The sequence below is a fragment of the Oratosquilla oratoria genome, chromosome 3 (assembly GCF_046742065.1).
Source record: "Oratosquilla oratoria isolate Oo_2021 chromosome 3, ASM4674206v1, whole genome shotgun sequence".
Classification (NCBI taxonomy): domain Eukaryota; kingdom Metazoa; phylum Arthropoda; class Malacostraca; order Stomatopoda; family Squillidae; genus Oratosquilla; species Oratosquilla oratoria.
Window position 1 is genome coordinate 49064956 of NC_134779.1, and position 23894 is coordinate 49088849.

The 23894-nt window shown below is 39.9% G+C and overlaps 1 protein-coding gene across 4 annotated transcripts in view; it reads left to right on the plus strand.

The window, feature by feature from the left end:
* The window catches only part of LOC143022257 (SH3 domain-binding protein 5-like), a 138062-nt gene that overhangs the window by 60394 nt on the left and 53774 nt on the right, over positions 1-23894 (plus strand). For all 4 annotated transcript variants that reach the window (XM_076180404.1, XM_076180408.1, XM_076180398.1 and 1 more), the window contains one exon: positions 5914-6174. In XM_076180404.1, coding sequence (XP_076036519.1) covers positions 5914-6174 — 261 coding nt within the window. The remainder of the gene's footprint in view (positions 1-5913; positions 6175-23894) is intronic.

Genomic DNA, 23894 nt, shown 5'->3' on the forward strand with positions numbered 1-23894 from the left:
AGAGGGATTAGGGAGAAATGTCAATGTAATAGTACCGGGAGACCTTAATGCTAGGGTAGGAAATGAACCAATTGATGGAGTGGTTGGGAAATGTGGAGTTCCAGGAAAGAATAGTTGTGTTGGCGTGGGTTGTAGTATGGAGTGTAACATGTCGTACATTGTATTGGTGTGTTGCTTTTGGGGAATTATGTGTTTCCCCCTCTTTGTAAAGTTATAGTATAATTTATGGTTCATTGTTTTATTATTGTAATCCTGTTCACATTATGTATAAAAATATTTGTATGAGATACTGCAAATGCGATGCACGTTTTCCCGCGCAAGCGAGAAATTGTTACCAGTATTGAAGTCAGCCTTGTGGCACGTGCACGCATTTGTTGTCAGTGTATAACCAAATATATTAAACACTTTCTCTTGTGAGCTAGTATTCTTTAGCCACCCGATACATCGTAGTGGAGAGTTGATGGTGGAGATGTGTCTAGAAAGAGAGTTGATGATAGCAAATACAGTGTTTCGGTAGAAAGTCAAGCATAAGTACACATGGGAGAGGGTGGTGGATGGAAGGGTGGTAGATAGAGCGTTAATGGACTATGTAGTGGTAGATAGGAGTATAATAGAAAGAGTTAAGGATGTAAATGTTCTAAGGGGAGAGGGTGGGGGAATATCAGATCATTTTTTGGTGGAAGGTAAGTTGAGAGTGGAGAATAGATGGAGAAAGAGGAAAAGGACAAAAGGTAGGGAGGTGCTTAGAGTGAACTTTTTAAATGAAAAGGAAAAGGAGGAGTACAAGAAGAAGCTGAGAGAGGAGTGGGAAGTAGTGAAGGATAGAGAAGAGCTAGGAGTGGAGGAGGAATGGGGATAGTACAAGGAGGGAGTCACAAAGTATGCAAAGATGGTGTGTGGAATAAGAAGGACAGGAGGAAATAGAAGGAAGGGTAGTGAATGGTGGGATGAGGAAACAAAGAAGATTGTAGAAGAGAAGAAGCAAGCTTTCACAGATTGGTTACAAAATAGGATGAGGGAGTCATATGAGAGGTACAAAGAAAAGAAAAGAGAAGTAAAGCAAAAGGTAAAGGAGGCAAAGAGGAGAGCAGATGTGAAGTGGGGTAAGAGTATGACAGAAAATTTTGAAAGTAATAAAAAGATGTTTTGGAAAGAAATTAAAAGAGGAAGAGGAGGCAAATCAGGTAGAGAAGAAAAGGTAGATGGAGAGATGATAATGGAAGAGAAGGCAGTAAGGGGAAGATGGACAGAATATTTTAGGAGTTGCTAAATGTGAAGGAGGATGGGGAGGGAAAGATAGTTGCAGTGGGAAATACTAAGAAAATTACCGTGATGAGTGAGGAAAATGGAGAAGAAATAAGGTAGGATGAAGTGAAGGCAGTTGTTAAGATGATGAAAGCAGGTAAGGCACCTAGTCTGGATGGATGCCATGCAGAATGTCTAAAAAAAAAAGGAGGTACAGTGATGGTGGACTGGCTGGTGAGGTTATTTAATGTTTGCTGGAGAGAGGGTAGAGTGCCGGAGGACTGGAGGAGTGCCTGTATAGTTCCACTTTACAAGGGAAAAGGGGACAAGTGTGAATGTAGTAGTTTCAGAGGGATTAGCTTGTTAAGTGTAGTTGGGAAGGCTTGTGGGAGGATCTTGATTGAGAGGATTAGGAGAGGAATAGAGGGTGTAATTGGTGAGGAACAGTGTGGATATAGGACGGGTAGAGGTTGTGTAGATCAGATCTTTGTAGTAAGACAAATATGTGAGAAAGCTATAGGAAAGGGGAAGGATGTTTTTTTGGGCTTTTATGGATCTGGAAAAGGCTTATGATAGGGTAAACAGAAAAGGCACTGTGGGAGGTTATGCAGATATATGGGATAGGAGGAAAAATTCTAGGTGCTGTCAAGAGTTTTTAAGAGAGTAGTAGAGCTTGTGTCAGGATTAGAAATGGAGAGAGTGAGTGGTTCGAGGTAAAGGTGGGACTTCATCAAGGATGCGTTATGTCGCCCTGGCTGTTCAACTTATACATGGATGGGGTAGTGCGAGAGGTAAATGGAAGGGTAGTGGGTCAGGGATTGGAGATGGTTAAAGAAAATGGAGAAAAGTGGGAGGTGAGCCAGCTGTTGTTTGCTGACGACACTGCGCTTGTGGTAAGATCGGAGGAGGGATTGAGGAAGCTGGTGACAGAGTTTGGGAGAGTATGTGATAGAAGAAAGCGAAAGATAAATGTGGGTAAAAGTAAGGTGATGAGATGTACAAGGGGTGAAAGTGGCAGTAGACTGTAAGTGAGCATTAAGGGAGAGTGACTGGAGGAAGTGGATAGTTTTAGATACTTGGGTGCAAATGTGGCAGGAAAAGGCGGAGTGAAGGTGGAGGTAGGATGTAGATTGAGAGAAGCGAGTAAATGCCTTGGTGGATTGAAGAGTGTAATGAGGAATAGACATTTGGGAATGGAGGCTAAGAGGAGACTGTATGAAGGAGTGATTGTGCCAACAGCACTGTATGGGGCAGAAACATGGAACATAAGAGAGGAAGAGAGGAGTTTGAATGTGTTTGAGATGAGGTGTCTGAGAAGTATGATGGGGGTTACTAGGCTAGATAGAGTGAGAAATTAGGAGGTGAGGAGAAGAACGGGGGTGGAAAGGGAGTTGGGAGATAGGGTTGATGAAAGAGTATTAGAATTGTTTGGACACATGGAAAGAATGAGGGAAGAAAGACTAGTAAAAGAGGTATGGAAGGCAGATGTGGAGGGAGTGAACATGAGGGGACGTCCTAGGATGAGATGGATGGATGGGGTGAAGGGGGCTTTGGGGAAGAGGGAAATGTCTGTTGAGGAAGGATGAAAAGGACAGAAGACAGGGGTGAATGGAGAATGGTTGTATATGGATGATGTTGTGATTGCATGAGGTGGAATGGGTGGGGGGATGGGGGGTGAGGTAGTATGTGTGAGAAAAATTTGACGCAGCCCGAAGGGATTTCTCCCCGTCTTCTCCTTTTATGCATGGGGGGACAGAGAGGGGGGTTCGCCGATTTAATGAAGCATCCTTGCTGTGGATGTGCTGTGTCTTGCGACACTGCTTCTGACCCAGGGCAGTGGACAAGGTGCAGGGATGACCCGTCATCCGGGAGGTGCTAAGATAAGAGGGAGGGTGGAGGGGTGTGGAGTGTATTCAGGGATGGAATAGGTGGGAATGATTTTATGGCTTTTCCTTTTTGGCTACCTCCCTTGTAAGGGGGAAAAAGCCTTGGTATATGTATGTATATATATATAATATATATATATATATATATATATATATACAGTCGAACCTCGAAAGCCCGGACCCCGAAAGCCCAGACCCTCGTATGACCTGTCGAAATGAACAAAGGGCGGACTTTTCAAGCAAAGTTCCCTATTTGTCTGGTAGGTGGCAGCAATGGCCGTACACTTGTACTCAAATCCGGCCCAGTCAAGCTGCCACCAGGGCTGCTGTTTCATAGAATTTTGTACCAAAACGTAGTAAAATAGCGGCATGTGGCAACTGCACAAGGACATGAGGAAATTTTTTCTACATAGCGGGCTGTTAAAAACATTCAAAAACTCAAACTTTTGTTTAAAAATCATAGAAATAGTTATCAAATAATAAATGGTACATCAAAATATGACTTTTATTTGTAATTGTGTTATGAAATATTATACCCCAAAAGATACGTTTTTACGGTGTAGAAAAAATTCTACGCTAAAGTTTCAGCTTTCTTTTAGCATCAGGGCTGCCGTTTCGTAGAATTTTTTACCAAAACGTAGTAAAATAGTGGCATGTGGCAACTGCACAAGGACATGAGGAATTTTTTTGTACATATCAGCGGGCTGTTAAAAACATTCAAAAACTCAAACTTATGTTTAAAATCATAGATCTAGTTATCAAATAAATGGTACATCAAAATATGATTTTTATTGGTAATTGTGTTACTTATAAAATATTACTGTATACCCCTAAAGATACGTTTTTACGGCGTAGAAAAAAATTCTACGCTAAAGTTTCAGCTTCCTTTAGCGATAAAAAACAAAATTATATCTTACTGAATATGTTAGGGCATGGGGGCCTTATATACATTCAAGAATAAAAAAAACTAGAACCAACATTTTGTCAAAGTTTGACAAGTATATCTTGCTATGAAAGTCTGCACACGCCTGAGAAAAATGTATGCCCCGGTATGGCAACACTCCCATTCTACACGGCAGTGTAGAAAACGCGGCAACCCTGGCTGCCACCACTGTCCCGCGTGCATACCTTCCGATATTTACAGTGTACGTAATAAAGAATACAGTACAGTACACTGTATATACAGTACATTTACATGCTTGTATTACAGTTATTATTACAGAATTATTAATATTATAGTATTATTATTACAGTATTGTTATTATTACAGTGTTAGAGTATTATTCCTATGTGTTTCTATGCCATATATACCTATACGTATATCGCTATGAAAATCTACGGGTGTTAGGGCGATATTTTCGATGACCGGACCACCCTTCCCCCAATTAGTACGGGGTTTCGAGGTCCGAATGTATTTTTTTTTTTTTTTTTTTTTTCTAATAATTCACATTTAATTGAGTTTAACCCCTTCCATACGGTGCCGCACACGTAGGCGTCATGAGGAGCAAGTGGATTCGCGACGCTGCCATATCGGCTTAATGGAACCTTGTGTGTCTTGGAAATACACACCCACCCACTAACTGTGTTAATCTTGAAGAAGCTAAAAAGGTGGAATTTCCTATTGTTTTGGAACTGAATCCCTGTATTACCATTGTTCTTTATGGAAAAATTATTGTATATTTACAAGATTCCCATTGATGCTAGGTTTATAGGAATATATCACTTGTGTAAATGGAGAGTTACTTGTATATGTATCTATGTGGATGCACAGATATACTGTAGGTGTGGAGGGGATCAGTGTTGATGTAACTGGTAAACAACAACAGAGGAAAGATAAAGAAAGTGAGTGGTATATACTATTGTATAAATTGAATAGTTATATACTATTGTATAAATTGAATAGTGTTAAGAGCAAATTTCATAGAAATAGGTTTCAAAAGAAATAAGATAAAGCATGTGTTTACATACTAGATTCATTCTTCTGAAAACCATTATTGAGAAATCAAACTTTACCGAAAAAAAAGGTGAATATTCATGATCACTTGTGGCTTGGGTCAAGGTCAATATTATGTTGGGTCAGGTGAAATTTTTGAAAAAACATCTAGTTTTATATGAACTTCATTTATTATAAATTTCACAATAACATTGGGCAATTTCTCTCTCCACATTGGTATACCTTTGCACATGTGAGTCCATATTTTTCTGAGGTAGTGAGAACTTTATTGAGGAGTGGAAAAGCTTCTGCCAACCCCTTTGTTGGCTTATCATTCAACTGAAGTAACACTTCCTCTTTGTTCACATTGAGTGGAATTTAACAAAAGGTACACATAGGACTGTGTGGAAGATGCTTGCATGTGTGAGTAGTCACATATTACGGCACTCTACAAAACAAACTGATTTCAAACTATTTCATACTGCCTGCTACATGAGTGACACAAAATGGTCATAAGTACGAATACTTCTAAGTCACACTGGTCATGAGGGATAGTGCTGTCTTCTTCTTTCCTTGTTCATCCTGCTTCAGTGAACCCTCTAAAATATTTTTAGACTGTCCATATCTCACTGAAATCCATCTAGTTAAATGATGAACATGGTATAAAACAAGTCCAGTAATTTTGTTGAATCTGCTATTTTTAAGTAATTCAAGCCCATGTATTATTAATTTTTTTTATGGATTTTAAACATCATCTGATAAGTCTTGATTTGTATGTAGTAAAATATATTATGGAAATATCCCTACCTAGCATAATTTGTCTGACACACCCTACTCTGCCTATTACAGGTAATGGAGGCAGAGGCGCAGAAAGCTGCCAGTGAGAGGGAACATCAGAAAAGAGCAGCTGCCTTCACCACTGCTGAGCAGAGAGTTCATCAGCTTGAGCGAAGTCTGCGATCAGCCATCAATAAGTCCAGGATATATTTTGAACAGAAGGCTGCCGTCCAGACTCAGTTGGAGCTGCAGAAAGAACATGTGCAGCAGCTTCAGAGATCAATTGTTATCGCCAAGGCAACATATGCACACTCACTCAGGAGCTTAGAGCAGGTAATATATAAATTCTGACCTGACATGTCAACAAGTCATGACCACACCTACTAGTTGACAGATTAACATATAGAATGCAAAGATTTGTCCTTGGTATTATGTTCTGGCACATCCATATATTTATATTTTTTCTCTGAATGGATATTGACTGTATATGCTTTGTGCAATCAATATTTTGGGGACTTAGTGGACCAAGGGTCATGTAGCATTCTTTTGTGATAGGATACTTATATTCAGTAGAAAAAAGAATACTGATCAATTTTAATTTTATCCTTCCTTTCTGCTACCTTTAAATCTCTCCTTTACTACCTCTTTGTCTCCACATCCGTACAAAATTTATTTCAAAGATAGAACTCCCCTATTAGGAGGCTAGGATGGTGCCCCTTACAGAGGACTTTGTAGTGTGGAATTTAATGAAACATTCCCTTGGTCCAACTCACCCACAGCAGGGTTCAAACTGCCATCACCTCGACCTCTGTCACAAGTAGTGACACTAGCCCGCTCAGGCTACATTAGCAGTATACAACTCAAACTTACCACCTATACTACACAAAACATCCACACTCAGATTACTAAACAAGCCCTTTAAGAGAGACTGCCAAACTCAATACTCAAATACTTGTAATAACCCCCAGACACAAGCCCCACAGAAAAATCCCTCCCACACCTGATAAGAACCACACTGGCATACATGCACTTGGGACACCTTCAAACATTAAAATGGTACCAGCAAAGAATAGGCCTAGCCACAGATTCAAACTACCCCAGAAGCAACCACCACATGGAGAACATAGAACATTTCATACTACAATACCCAAGACAAACAATCCCAAGACAACAACATAATACCCTGAGTGACTTATAATGTATCCCGGAGGCTGTTGTCATTTATCTGAAGGCCATAGGTCTTTGCAAGAGAGGCCAGGGGCAAAGGATTGATTGTTTGATTTATAAACCTTTTTGAGGTCTTCCTGTAGCAATTTGTACATACGTATACCAATAACTTTTTCCCTCTTACAAGGGAGGTACCCAAAAAACAAAGGCATAAAATCCACTCCCACCCATTCTATCCCCACATACTCCATGCCCATTTACCTCCCTCCCTCCCTTTTATCTTGGCTCCTCCTGGATGACTGGCCATCCCTGCATCTCGTCCACTGCCCTGGGTCAGAACTAATGTAGCAAGACACAGCACATCCACAACAAGGCCACTTCATTTAATTGGCAACCCCCTCTCCTTTCCCTTTTGCAGAAAAAGATAAGATGGGGAGAAATCCCTTCGGGCTGCAACATATCATTCATACTTACCCCCCCCCCATCCCTCACCCACTCCCTTCCATGCATCATAGCATCATCCATATACAACCATTCCCCACTTACCCTTATCTCCTGTCTTCTCCCTTCCATCCTCGACAGACATTCCCCTCTTTCCCAATGCCCCTTTTACCCCATCCATCCATCTCATCCTTGGTTGCCCCCTCATGTTCACTCCCCCCACCAAAGTTTTCCATACCTCTTTTACTAAACTTTCTTCACTCATTCTTTTGAAGTGTTCAAACCATCCCAATACTCTTTCATCAAATCCATCTCCCAACTTCCTTTCCAACCCCGCTCTCCTCCTCACTTCCTCGTTTCTCACTCCATCTAACCTAGTAGCCCCTACAATATTCCTTAGGCATTTCATATTAGACATTCATAAGAACATAAGAATGAAGGAGACTGCAAGAGACCATAAGGGCAGCACTAGGCAGCTCCATATCCATCACCACCTATCATCCCCATCCATAAAGTTGGCTAATCGTTTCTTAAAACAACTGATAGTTTCAGCGCTTACTGCATGGTTACTAAGTTTATTCCATTTGTCGACCACCCTATTAGTAAACCAATTCTTGCCTATTTCCTTCTTAAGTTTCAATTTGTCCAGTTTATAACCATTACTGTGAGTCCTGCCCTGTTGTTTTGATATGATGACCTTGTTTGCATCACCCTTGTTAAAGCCTTTTATCCACTTGAACACCTCTATTAGAGAGTGTAAGTTAAGGTGCCTAAGCCTCTCTTCGTAAGGCAAATTTCTGAGTTCATGTATCATTTTGGCCATTCTTCTCTGTACTGATTCTAGTGAATTGATGTCCATTCTGTAGGACGGAGACCAAAACTGTACTGCATAGTCAAGGATGGGTCTAACTATCGCTAGAGAGAGTTTAATAATTACCTCTGCACTTCTGTTCATTACCGTCCTAGCAATAAAACCTAATGCTCTGTTAGCTTTATTCCTGGTGCTAATGCACTGTTTCCTGGTTTTAAGTTCCATACTCACTAGAACTCCCAAGTCTCTCTCGCACTCAGTTTTCTCTAAAAGCGTGTTATCTAAGCTGTATCTATTTTCGGGGTTGTGTAGCCCTATGTTTAACATGCTACACTTAGAGATATTGAAGTTCATTTGCCATTTCACCGACCATGTGAACAATTTAAGATCATCCTGCAGAATCTTTGTGTCGTCTCCTGACCTAATTAGGCATCCTATTTTAGTGTCGTCCGCAAACTTACTAACATCACTATTTATCCCATCGTCTAAGTTGTTTATGTACATAATGAACAACAAGGGACCCAAAACCAAGCCTTGGGGTACCCCACTAGTAACATTGCCCCACCTAGATTTTACTCCATTTATGGTGACCCGCTGTTTTCTGTTATTAATCCAAGCTCTAATCCATGCTAACACTTTTCCTCCTAGGCTTTGATTTTATTTAGTAGTCTCTGGTGTGGCACCTTGTTGAACGCTTTGCTAAAGTCAAGGTAAATAACATCATAATTATCATTGTTATCTGACGCCTTATATACTTTAGTGTAAAAGGATAAAAGATTAGTCACACATGACTTACTCTTGAAGAAACCATGCTGTGAATCAAGAATTGAATTATGTCTTTCGATGTGTTCTCTGAGTCTATTTACTATTACTGATTCAAGCATTTTTCCTATAATCGATGTCAAACTGATTGGCCTGTATTTGCATATAGATGATCTATCTCCCTCCTTGAAAACAGGAACAATGTTTGCTTGCCTTCAAGCAGTAGGCACAAAACCAGTGTCTACTGATTTATTAAATATTTCAGTTAACTGGTTGCAGATTTCAAATTTACACTCTTAGCATTCTCAGAAAAATTTCGTCTGGACCCGGGGATTTTGTAGCTTTAAGTCTTTCAATCTGCTTGACTACTACTACTTTACTAATGCTGATATTAGATAGACCATTTTCTTCATCCCCCCCTGAAAATTGGATCGCAGTCAGGTACTTTATCTAACCTCTCATTAGTAAACACCAATAGAAAATCATTGTTAATCTCCTCACTCATTTTTTCCTCCAATTCTATCATGACATTTTCATCGTTTTTAATTGGTCCTATTCTTTCTTTATTTTTTGTTCTATAGAGATGAAAGAAACCCTTTGGGTTGGATCTTGCTTGACTAGCAACCTTAATTTCATAATTACGTTTCACTGTACATGTATTCTTTTTAGCCAGCTTTGCCATTTCATTATATCTTGATCTAAGGTGTGATTCCCCATTTTTTTTATTTTTACGTAAAGTCCTCTTTTCATTCTGATCTCATGTTTCAATCTGTCTGTCATCCATTTGGGAGTATTACTATTTTTCCATATCGACTTCAGGGGGATAAATGTATTTTGTGCTTTGATAATTAGATCAGTTAGATTGCTATACATTTCATCCGAATTGCTGACCTGTCTGTTGAGCCCCTGACCCAAGTGACCTGACCCAAGGTATGCATATTACCCTCCGTGACCTGACCTCTGGTCAAGTACCTAGACCTGACCCCGTCAACAATGTCTGAAATGTCTGAAAAGTCCGTATAACTTTTCATATTCAATTTCAAATAGGTTTTTATATTGTCAAAGTTTGCTCTCCAGAAGTCTGGTACTTGGACTTTATTCGTACTTTTTAATTCTTCCCAAATAATATTAAATCTTATTTCTTGATGATTGTTAGAGCCTAGACTATCTCCCACTATTACGTTGCTTATTAGGTGCCCATTATTAGTTAAAGTAAGTCCAAGGTATTTTCTCCCATCATAGGATCGGTAATCACTTGTTTTAGGAAATTAACCTGCACCACCTCTAGGAATTTCTTCTTTTCCTGATCTATCAAAGTTTCCCAGTCTATGTATAATTAAAATCTCCCATGATCACAACATTTTTATACTGGGACGCTCTGTGAATTTCATAAATCAGGGGATCAGTCTGCTCACTGCTGAGGTTAGGAGGCCTATACAAGATGCCAGTAATAACTTTCTTATTGTTGCCTACAATCTCTATCCAAATAGATTCCATACAGTCCTCTTCCTTAATCAAATTGTTGATAATATAGTTTATTGTATTTTTAACGAAAAGTGCTACACCTCCCCCACTCTGCCAACCCTATCTTTGTGAAAAAACATATATCCTTCCATTTCGATTTCTGGAAGGAAATATTTATCACCCATGTTGATCCAGGATTCAGTAATAGGCATAATATCAAAACTCTACGCATGCTTTACCTCACAGCAAATAAATTTTGTTAATTATGCTTCTGCTATTTGTATGGTAAACTTTAAGTTTATCTTCTCTCCACCCGCTTTGGTGATTCTTTTCACAGTCCCTCTCTAAGTTGTTTCTATTGCATAAACTATATTCCAGTACTTCCTCCCCCTAATTCCACGTAATCTACCCGAAAAAACCCTGTAGGATGCATACTTTTTGCTCAAGGGATTCAGCAAGGAGCCAAAATCCTCTGGGCGACAAGTGCACCCAGTCCCTTGTATATAGATGATTCTTACCGTAAAAGCGGTCCCAGTTGTCAACAAATACCCATTTATTGGCTTTACAATGTTTTGCCAGCATGCAATTAATTGCAATAGCCCTGGAATGCCACATGCCTCCAACTCTACGCCTAGGAAGGATTCCACATACAACAGGAACACCTCCCCTATTTCTAATCTTGTCTAGCACATCCCAGAACCGTGCAAATAATTCCTCACTCCCTAACTTACCAATATCATTGCCCCCAGCACTCAAGTAAACTACAGGGTCCTTACCTTCCCCTACTAAACACTCTTCAATCCTATCTCTAATATCTCCTATCCCCGCACCGGGGAAACACACCTGCAGAAAGCCCTGTCTAAGTACCTCACTTGACTGTCTCCTACAACCGAAATCTTACCTGTGGGCAGGGATCCAGCATCTGCCCTTCCCATCTTCTCTTGAATTTCATTTGTTTCTTCCTGCAGATTCACTAGTGCTTGAAATGAGTTCTTGCAATCGAGCGGGGCTGGTGAGGACTTTTTTCCATTATTCCGCATCTTGTTTTTCACCGTTTTCCATCCAAGCTCATAGCTAGTTTTGTCTTCTGTATTTTGGGCCTTTGAGCGGAGAACTCGATTCTCCTCTTTAAGGCACTTTACAGCATCCTCCAAGGCTTCAATTCTACTAAGTAGAGATTGTACCTCATCGGCGCTGAACATGGTAACACAACCACTCGCCATATCACTAATTGAAGCAGCTACCCAGTTGACCTGACCTGAGTGACGACTACTCCTCTTCTCTTCCTCTTTTATGATCCATGTCTCTGCCCCATACAGTGCTCTAGGCACAATCTTTTATTCATGCAATCTCTTAGCATCCATTCCCAAATGTCTTTCTCATTACATTTTTTAATCTCCCAAAGCATTTACTTCTCTCTACATTCTACCTTCACCTCCACTCCTCCCCTTCCCACCACATTTGCACCCAAGCATCTAAAGCTATCCACTTCCTCCAGTCTCTCTCCCTTAGTATTCACTTCTAATTTACTGCCACATTCTCCCCTTGTACATCTCATCACCTTACTTTTACCCACATTTATCCTCAACTTCCTTCTTTCCCACACCTTCCCAAATTCTGTCACTAACTTCATTAATCCCTCCTCTGATCCTGCCACAAGTGCAGTGTCATCAGCAAACAACAATTGGTCTATCTCATTTTTCTCCATTTTCTTTAACCATCTCCAATTCCTGACCCATTACCCTTGCATTTACCTCTTGTACCACCCCATCCATATATAAATTGAACAGCTAAGGCAACATAACACATCCCTGATGAAGTCTCACCTTTACCTCAAACCACTCACTCTCTCCATTTCTAATTCTAACACAAGCTTTCTACTCTCGTAAAAACTCTTGACTGCTCTTATCAACTTTCCTCCTACCCCATATATCTGCAATACCTCCCACAGTGCTTTTGTGTCTACTCTGTCATAAGCCTTTTCCAAATCCATTAAGGCACAAAAAACATCTCTACCTTTTCCTAAAGTTTTCTCACATATCTGTCTTACCACAAAAATGTGATTCTCACAACTCCTACCTGTCCTAAACACACACTGTTCCTCGCCAATTACTCCCTCTGTTCCTCTCCTAATCCTCTCAATCAAAACCCTCTCATAAACCTTCCCAACTACACTCAACAAACTGATCCCTCTGAAACTACTACTTTCACACTTGTCCCCTTATCCCTTGTAAAGTGGAACTATACAGGCACTCCCCCAGTCCTCTGGCACTCTACCCTCATTTAGACAAACAGTAAACAACCTTACCAGCCAGTCCACCATCACTGTATCTCTCTTTTTTAGACACTGCATGACACCCATCCAACCCAGGTGATTTACCTGCTCTCATCATTTTGATAACTGCTTTCACATCATCTTTCCTTATTTCTTCTCCATTTTCCCCATTCATCACTGTCGTTTTCTTAGTGCTTCATGCTGCAACTACCTGTCCTTCACATTTAGCATACATTCTTATACCAGTGGCTCTTTCCCCCTTACAAGGGAGGTAGCCCCCCCCCAAAAAAAAAAAAAAAACGAGGCATAAAAACCACTCCCACCCATTCTATCCCCACATACTCCACTCCCATCCACCCACTTCCTTTCCTCTTGTCTTGGCTCCTCCTGTATGACAGGTCATCCCTGCATCTCGCCCACTGCCCTGGGTCAGAAGCAGGGCAGCAAGGCACAGGACATCCACAGCAAGTCCACATCATTAAATTGGAAAAAAATATATATATATCTATCTCCCACCTCCCTTTCCATCCCCCACTCTCCTCCTCACCTCATTTCTCACTCTAGCTTAGTAACCCCTATCATACTTCTCAGGCACCTCATCTCAAACACCAGACAAGCATATCAACAAAATAGTTGGAGAAACTTTCAATATACTAAGATCAATGAGTGGCCTTTGACTACTTGGATGAGGAAATGGTAAAGAAAATATTAGTCACGCTGATAAGACCAAGATTAGAGTATGCTGCAACATTATGGACACCTAGTACAAAAAAGAATATAAAGAAATTAGAAAGAATCCAAAGAGCAACAACAAAGATGGCACCAACACTTTCTAAATTGACTTACAAACAAAGATTGGCCAAACTGGAACTACCAACCTTGAAACAAAGACGAGAAAGATGAGATCTACTGGCCATTTACAGAATTATGAAAGGGATAGAAGTCCTCAACAGAGAAGATTTATAAAAGTGGGATAAGAGAAAAACAACAGGACATGAAAAGAAACTCAAAAAGGATAGTTATAGAAGAGATCTGAAAAAGAATAGTTTCCCACACAGAGTGGTAGATATCTGGAACAAATTGGATTAGGCATGTGTGCAAAAACTATACAAGAATTTAAGAACAAATTAGATGCTGAAAGATACAAAGACAGGTTACTACGAGCATAGCTCTCTTCCTGTATAATACAACTAATTAAAATACATTCATACTCTTCCTTCTCTTCTACAACCTTCTTTGTTTCCTCATCCCACCATTCACTACCCTTCCTTCTATTTCCTCCTGTCCTTCTTGTTCCACACACCATCTTTGCAGACTTTGTGACTCCCTCCTTGAACCATCCCCATTCCTCCTCCACACCTAGGTCTATTCTATACTTCACTCCCTCCCACTCCTTCAGCTTCTTCTTGTACTCTTTCTCCATTTCCTTTTCATTTAAAGAGTTCACTCTAAGCACCCCCCTATCTTTTGTCCCTTTCCTCTTTCTCCATCTATCCTCCACTCTCAACTTACCTTCCACCAAAAAATGATCTGATATTCCCCCACCCTCTCCCCTTAGCACATGTACATCCTTAACTCTTCCTATCATAGTCCTATTTACCACTACATAATCCATCAGTGCTCTATCTACCACCCTTCCCTCCACCACCCTCTCCCATGTGTACTTTGCTTGACTTTCTTCCGAAACACTGTATTTGCTATCATCAACTCTCTTTCTAGACACATTTCCACCATCAACTCTCCACTACGATTCTTTCCTGGAACTTCACATTTCCCAACCACTCCATCAATTGGATCATTTCCTACCCTAGCATTAAGGTCTCCCAGTACATGGAACATAAGAGAGGAAGAGAGAAGAAGTTTGAATGTGTTTGAGAAGAGGTGTCTGAGAAGTATGATGGGGGTTACTAGGCTGGATAGAGTGAGAAATGAGGAGGTGAGGAGGAGAACAGGGGTGGAAAGGGGGTTGGGAGATAGGGTTGATGAAAGAGTATTAGGATGGTTTGGACACATGGAAAGAATGAGTGAAGAAAGACTAGTAAAAGAGGTATGGAAGGCAGATGTGGAGGGAGTGAACATGAGGGGACGTCCTAGGATGAGGTGGATGGATGGGGTGAAGAGGGGAATGTCTGTTAAGGAAGGATGGGAGAGGACGGAAGACAGGGGGTGAAGGGAGAATGGTTGTACAGACGCTCCTCTACTTATGTTCATTCATTTTACGTTTTTTCAATTTTACGTTTGAAATGACTGTAAAAAAAAAATTTGAGTTAATTTTTTAGTTTAGCGCGCTCTCCGTAGTTCAAGCGATACTTGCGCATGACGCTACATCCATTGTTTACATTGCACAAACGACAAACTGAACATGCCTTGCCTCATCCTCCCGCTCCTCCACCATCTCAATTTATTTTTGCTTGAATTTAATTTATTTGAAATTAATGTTATTATTTTACAATGTTATATGTATAATTAATGATTTAGGGGTGTTTTATAAGATACGGTAATAGAATTTACAGATGTATAGTACCGGATGTATAGTACAGTAACAACTTACGTTCATTTTCAACTTACGTTCGGCCGTTCGGAACGTAACTAAAATGTAAGTTGAGGAGCGTCTGTATATGGATGATGATGTGATGCATGAGGTGGAGTGGGCAGGAGGATGGGGGGTGAGGTAGTATGTGTGAGCAAATTTTGACGCAGCCCGAAGGGATTTCTCCCCGTCTTCTCCTTTATGCATGGGGGGATGGAGAGGGGTGGTCGCCGATTTAACCCCTTCCATACAGTGCCGCATACGTAGGCGGCATGAGGAGCAAGTGGATATGCGAGGCTGCCATATCGGCGTCTTGATTATATTTATTGTAGTTGCCCCTGCGTAATGACATACTCTCTAAACTGTCTTCATCACATTTTCCATGGTTATCAAAATTCGCGGGTGAAAGAGAGAACGATCGATATAAGCGGTGACTGTATTTTATGATGCGAGTATTATTATGACACATCGTACATCTGACAGCTAATGCTGCCCGCAAGATTTTGGCCCGGAGTGAAGAGGTTAATGAAGCGGCCTTGCTGTGGATGTGCTGTGTCTTGCGACACTGCTTCTGACCCAGGGCAGTGGACAATGTGCAGGGCTGACCCGTCATCCAGGAGGTGCTCAGATAAGAGGGAGGGTGGAGGGGTGTGGAGTGTATTCAGGGATGGAATGGGTGGAAATTATTTTATGCCTTTCCCTTTTTGGCTACCTCCCTTGTAAAGGGGAAAAGGCCTTGGTATATGTATGTATGATGTTTTTGCACACACCACTTTCTCATCTAACTTGTTCCAAATGTCTATTACTCTGTGGGGACAGCTGTTCTTTTTCAAATCTCTTCTATAACTGTCTTTCTTTATTTTCTTTCCATGTCCTCTTGTATTTCTATCATTCCATTTTATTAGATCCTCTCTATCAATAGTTTCTATGCCTTTCATGATTCTATAGATAGATATCAAATCTCACTCTTCTTTGCTCTAATGTCTGTAGTTCAAGTTTTGCTAGTCTCTCTTCATATGATAGTTTTGAGAGTGTTGGTGCCAATTTTGTAATTGCTCTTTGTATTCTTTTAAGTTTTGTTGCACATTTTTTTGTACTTGGTGACCACATCGTTGTTGCATATTCCAATCTTGGTCTTATCAAAGTGATTAGTATTTTCACCATTTCCTCATCCAGGTATGTAAATGTCACTTTGATTGTTCTTACTAAATTATAAGTTTCTCCAAAAATCTTGTTTATATGTTTCTCAGGTGACATATTATTCATGATAATGACTTCCAGGTCCTTCTCATTTTCTACTTTTTTATTCCTTCTCCCAATTTATATGATCCTGCTATTCTTATTTTGCTTCTTCCAAATTCCATTATACTACACTTCTTAGTATTGAACTCCATCTCCCACTTCCTACTCCATTCCCATACTTTATTGAGATCACTCTGTAGTGACTCACAATCTTCTTCAGTGTTCACTTTTTTCAACAGTTTTGCATCATCTGCAAAGAAGCTCAGATAACTCAATTCCAACATCCATATCATTAATATATATAGCAAACATTATTGGGGCCAGAACTGTTCCTTGTGGAACACCACTTATCACTTCATCCCAATTAGAGTGTTTGTTACTTATCACCACTTTCATTTTTCTTTCTTGCAAAAAGTCTTCCATCCATTTAAGCAGTTTGCCCTGTATTCCTCCTTCAGTTTCTAATTTCTTAAGCAACTTCTTATGTGGCACCTTGTCAAAAGTTTCTTTTAGGTCCAGAAATGCACAATCAGCCCATCCATCTCTTTTTTGTATTATATCTAACCTTTAATAGAAACATATTAACCCCTTCCATACGGTGCCACATACGCAGGCGGCATGAGGAGCAAGTGGATACGCGAGACTGCCATATCGGCGTCTTGATTATATTTATTGTAGTTGCCCCTGCGTGATGACGTACTCTCTAAACTGTCTTCATCACATTTTCTATGGTTATCAAAATTCACGGGTGAAAGAGAGAACGATCGTTATAAGCGGTGACTATATTTTATGATGCGAGTATTATTACGACACATTGTACGTCTGACAGCTAATGCTGCCCGCGAGATTTTGGCCCGGAGTGAAGAGGTTATGTTTGTGACACATGATCTTCCTTGTCTGAATCCAAATTACCTTGGATTTAGTATGTTGTTTTTTTTTTCTAAATACTTTACCCATCTACTTTTGATCATTCTTTCACAAATTTTTGCTATCGTGCTTGTTAGAGAGACTGGTCTATTATAAGTTTGTAGGGTCTTCATTGTTTCCCCCTTTATATATAGGTACTATATTTGCTTTTTTCCAATCTTTTGGAACTTTTCCTTCTTTCAAGGAACTGTTTATTAGGCTATGTATTTTGTCTGCCAGTTCATTCCTGCATTCTCTCAAAATCCAGTTTGCTATTTCATCTGGTCCATGCGATTTTCTGACATCAAGGTTACTCAAGTGTTTCATTATTTCATTCCTTGTTACTTCTATTTCTTTCATAGGGGGGACTTTCTCCTCCCATTCGATATCACTAGGTTGTATGTTCTCCCTTGTAAACACTGATTTAAAATGCTTGTTCATAATTTCTGCCATTTCTATTTCCTCTGTGTATTCAACTCCTTGTCATAGTTTCTGAATGAGGATTAGGAGAGGAATAGAAGGAGTAATTGGTGAGGAACAGTGTGGATTTAGGACAGGTAGAGGTTGTGTAGATCAGATCTTTGTGGTAAGACAGATATGTGAGAAAGCTATAGGAAAGGGGAAGGATGTTTTTTGGGCTTGTATGGATCTGGAAAAGGCTTATGATAGGGTAGACAGAAAGGCACTGTGGGAGGTTATGCAGATTTATGGGATAGGAGGAAAGCTTTTGGGAGCTGTCAAGAGTTTTTATGTGAGTAGTAGAGCTTGTGTCAGGATTAAAAATGGAGAGAGAGAGTGGTTTGAAGTAAAGGTGAGACTTCGTCAAGGATGCGTTATGTCGCCCTGGCTGTTCAACTTATACATGGATGGGGTGGTGCGAGAGGTGAATGCTAGGGTAGTGGGTCAGGGATTGGAGATGGTTAAAGAAAATGGAGAAAAGTGGGAGGTGAGCCAGCTGTTGTTTGCGGACGACACTGCGCTTGTGGCAGGGTCAGAGGAGGGATTGAGGAAGCTGGTGGCAGAGTTTGGGAGAGTATGTGATAGAAGAAAGCTAAAGATAAATGTGGGTAAAAGTAAGGTGATGAGATGTACAAGGGGTGAAAGTGGCAGTAGACTGGAAGTGAACATTAAGGGAGAGTGACTGGAGGAAGTGGATAGTTTTAGATACTTGGGTGCAAGTGTAGCAGGAAAAGGTGGAGTGAAGGTGGAGGTAGAATGTAGATTGAGAGAAGTGAGTAAATGCCTTGGTGGATTAAAGAGTGTAATGAGGAATAGACATTTGGGAATGGAGGCTAAGAGGAGACTTATGAAGGAGTGATTGTGCCAACAGCACTGTATGGGGCAGAAACGTGGAACATAAGAGAAGAAGAGAGAAGGAGTTTGAATGTGTTTGAGATGAGGTGTCTGAGAAGTATGGTGGGGGTTACTAGGCTGGATAGAGTGAGAAATGAGGAGGTGAGGAGGAGAACAGGGGTGAAAAAGGATTTGGGAGATAGGGTTGATGAAAGAATATTAGGATGGTTTGGACAAATGGAAAGAATGAGTGAAGAAAGACTAGTAAAAGAGGTATGGAAGGCAGATGTGGAGGGAGTGAACATGAGGGGACGTCCTAGGATGAGGTGGATGGATGGGGTGAAGGGGGCTTTGGAGAAGAGGGGAATGTCTGTTGAGGAAGGAAGGGAGAGGACGGAAGACAGAGGTGAGTGGAGAATGGTTGTATATGGATGATGTTGTGATTGCATGAGGAGGAATGGGCGGGGGTGGGGGGTGGGGTAGTATGTGTGAGTAAATTTTGACGCAGCCCGAAGGGATTTCTCCCCGTCCTCTCCTTATATGCAAGGGGGGACGGGGAGGGGGGGTCGTCGATTAAATGAAGCGGCCTTGCTCTGGATGTGCTGTGTCTTGCAACACTGCTTCTGACCCAGGGCGGTGGGCAGGGTTCTTCATTTCTATACCTAGTGTTCTCTTGAATCCATTGAGTCATTGTATGGTCAATATCATATCAAGTAGTACATTTCCCCATGAGTTGTCTCCACCCTTTACTGTCATCTCTTCCCAGCAGACTTCTTTACAATTAAAGTCACCCATTATAACTATTCTTCCTCCATCTTCCATTATCTTATTTAATGTTATCCTTGTGTCTTCTGACATACTTTTATGTTCTCTCTCTTCCCAGGAGGCTGTTTTAGGAGGCACATAATTTATTACAAACTTTCTGCTCTTCCTACCTTTGTCTTCCACTTCCATCATAATCATCTCTACTCTTTTTGTGACATTCCTCACATTTATATCCTTCTTAGTCAGGAACACCACCCCCTTGTTTTGCCTCTCTGTTTCTAATCCAATAATTATATGCACCATGTCCTACACTGTTGGGTGGTAGTGGACCTTTCAATTTTGTCTCTACAATTCCCATTATGTCCAGTTCTTTTTCCTTCAGATAACTATTCAGTTCATTCAATCCTGTTATTAAGCCATCTATATTTGTGTAAGACACTCTTAATTTTCTGCTACTTCCATTGTATTTTCTGTTTCCCTTTTGTTTTTCTCTGGTATGGCTCATTTCCTCATTTTCTCATTTTTTTCCCTTAGCTTCTTGTCTTTTTGTTTTTTCAACCCTCTCTTCTTTATTCATTTCTCTTTTTATCCATACCTTTTTATATTGTTCACTGTCTGCTAGTTTCCCTGTTGTTGCTAAGATATTCTCTGCTATCGTTTGTGCCCTGAATTTAACCTTAATTGGTCTGGTCTTATCTGGACTATATTTCCCGATTCTATACATCTCTTCAATTTGTTTCCCTATTTCAGGTTCATCTTCCTGAACTAATTCTAATATATAACTTTCAATTTCTTCATCCATATCATTAATATATATAGCAAACATTATTGGGGCCAGAACTGTTCCTTGTGGAACACCACTTATTACTTCATCCCAGTTAGTGTTTGTCACTTATCACTACTCTCATTTTTCTTTCTTGCAAAAAGTCTTCCATCCATTTCAGCAGTTTGCCCTGTAGTCCTCCAGTAGTTTCTAATTTCTTAAGCAACTTCTTATGTGGTACTTTGTCAAAAGCTTTTTTTAGGTCTAGAAATGCACAATCAGCCCATCCATCTCTTTCTTGTATTATATCTATTAGCCTTGAATAGAAACATATTAAATTGGTGACGCATGATCGTCCTTGTCTGAATCCAAATTGCCTTGGATTTAGCACATTGTTTTTTTCTAAATATTTTACCCATCTACTTTTGACCATTCTTTCACAAATTTTTGCTATTGTACTTGTTAGAGAGACTGGTCTATAGTTGGTAGGGTCTTCTTTATTTCCCCCTTTATATATAGGTACTATATTTGCTTTTTTCGATATTTTGGAACTTTTCCTTCTTTCAAGGAACTATTTATTATGCTATGTATTTTGTCTGCCAGTTTATTCCTGCATTCTTTCAAAATCCAGTTTGCTATTTCATCTGGTCCATGCGATTTTCTGACATCAAGATTACTATACAAGTGTTTCATTATTTCATTCTTTGTTACTTCTATTTCTTTCATAGGGGGGACTTTCTCTTCCCATTCAATCTCTCCAGGTTGTATGTTCTCCCTTGTAAACACCAATTTAAGATGCTTGTTCATAATTTCTGCCATTTCTATTTCCTCTGTGTATTCAACTCCTTGTCTTAATTTCTCTAATTCTTGTTTGTTTTTCAGTTGTCTACAAATCTGTAAAATAGTTTTGGTTGATCTTTACATTTTTTCTGACATCTTTTTCATATTTTCTCTTTTCCTCTCTGCACACTTGTACATATTCATTTCTATAACAAGTATATATTTTCCATTTTTCAGGTCTTTTGTATTTTTTTCCAATTGGTCCAAGCTTGATCTCTTTTGTCTTTTAAATCCATACAACTTTTGTTGTAACCAGCACTTTACATATTCTTTTCTTGCTTTTGTCTGGGGACATACTTTAACACACTTTTTTTTTTTTTTTTTTTTTTTTTTTTTTTTTTTTTTATAAATTTTTGTCAAAATATTCCATTTCTCTTCCACTGAAGTGTCCTCTTTGTATATTCTTTCCCAGTCTTCTTTTTGAAAGAATTCTCTTATTTGATCAAAATTTATTTTTTCATACATAATTCTTCCTTTTTTACATTGTTCATTTCTTTTCATGTATTTTTCCTCATTTAGTTCCAGTTCAATCAATATGTGGTCACTTTTACTTATTGGTGTCTTATATTCAATCTTTTCCACTGTTTCAGGTTCTGATGGGATTATTAGGTCCAGTCTCGATGGTTCTTCATTTCTATACCTAGTGTTCTCTTGAATTCTCTGTGTCATTCTATGGTCAGTAATCATCTCAAGTAGAACATTTCCCCATGAGTCATCTCCACCTTTTACTGTTATCTCTTCCCAGCAGACTTCTTTGTAATTGAAGTCCCCCATCATAACTATTCTTCCTCCATCTTCCATTTCTCTTTTTCTGACTCTTCTGTTCTTGTTTTTTTCCTTAGCTTCATGTCTTTTCATTTTTTCCTCTCTTTCCTCTTTATTCATTTCTCTTTTTATCCATACTTTTTTATATTGTTCACTGTCTGGTAGTTTCCCTGTTTTTGCTAAGATATTCTCTGCTGTCGTTTGTAACCTGAATTTAATCTTAATTGGTCTGGTCTTATCTGTACTATACTTTCCGAGTGTATACATCTCTTCAATTTGTTTCATGATTTCAGGTTCATCTTCCTGAACTAATTCTAGTAAACTGCTTACTTTTTCTTTTGCCTCATTGATTCTTGTGGTTCTATTTAGGTTATATTTCTCTTCCATTCCTAATATAATTATACATTTCTTTTTATCTGCTAAGTCTTACTATATTCTGTCTCATCACTTTAATAACTGTGTCTTCAGTTTGTTGTTGTTGTTGTCGTTCCCTAGACTGTCTGTCCGAGCAGTCCCGTCTCCACAAGGAAGGCCACAGCCGAAACTGGGTTTTCCCACAAATCCTATATAGAGTGTATGTTGTGTTGTTTGCGTGCATGATTGTGTATAATGCAGTCTTCCATTATGTGTTGTATGGTATGGGGTGAAGTGTTACATCCTGGGCAGCTGTTCACAACACGGTCTCTTCTGGAAGTGCTGGGTGGTGACCGCATCGCAGTCTGGCCAAGTGGACTCTGTCCTTTTGTGGGAGAGAGGATTCAGAAGGGTGGATATCAGGGGGTCTGGCATGCAGCAGTGTGTTGTCTTTCAGTGTGTTAATGGAGCGGTGAGTGATATGATTATGAATATGTTTCCGGAGGCTGGTATTTGGTGGTTGTGGAGGAAGAGAAGAGAGTATCTGTGCGTAATAAAGGTCTTTGGGTGTAGTTTTAATGTTTCTTGGTGTGTGTGGGTGTTCTGCTATGTAGTGTAGCGGGTGTGATGTGTTTGTGGTGGCTGCAGCAAGTGTTTGTGTGCCTCTCATGTCGAGGTGGTCCTTGACTTTGAGGACTTTTGTTTCATGGTGTAAATGGTCTGTAGGTGTTGTATTTGTGCAGCCTGTAATTGTTTTTAGGGCTTTGTTTTGTATGATTTGAAGGGTGTTGTGGTGTGTGTCTCACTGAGATTAGGAGCCCATGCAGGACTCGCATAATTCATCACTGAGCGTATGCATTGTTTGTATATTGTTATATTAGTTTCTTTGTTTTGTCCAAATGTTGTTCCAGTGATTGACTTAAGTGCGTTAAGTCTAGGTGTGCATTTGTTTTTTATGTTTGTGAGGTGTTGTTTGAAAGACATGGATGTATCGTATGTTACACCAAGAATTGTTGGTGTGTTTGTGTGTGGTATTAGAGTGTTGTTGATGTAGAGATGAGGTATGTATTTGTGTTCTTTTGTCCAGTTGGTGAGAAGTGTTGCTGTAGATTTGGTTGGAGCTATTTTGAGTCTGTGATGAACCATGTGTTGAGTGTGTCAAGGTAAGGCTGGATTATTTCTGCAGCTTTGTCTGTGTTACGATGTGTGCATGTGATTGTTATGTCGTCTGCGTAGGAAGAGATTTGTATTTCTGAGGTGTCTGGTGTGGGTAAGTCATGCATGTATAGATTAAATAATGTGGGGGATAGAACTGAGCCCTGTGGTACTCCGTTCTTAATGTTTCTTATGTGCGATGATTGGCCATTATATGACACATGAGCATTCCTGCCTGCCAGATAATTGGCCAGCCATCTTTTGGTGTTATTGTGCATGTCTGTGTTATATATTTTATTTGTTAGGTTGTGGCGGGGGATAGCATCAAAAGCTTTACTAATGTCCAATGTTATAAGAAGTGTTCTGTGGTGGGGCCTATCTGAATTGATGCCATCTAAAATTCTTTGTGTGAGGTTTGTCAGAAGAGTGTGGAGTGTAGTGGCCTAAAACCGTGTTGTGAGTCAGCAAGGGGAATATATGGTGTGACAAGTTTAAGTATTAGGCGTTCAATGACTTTAGA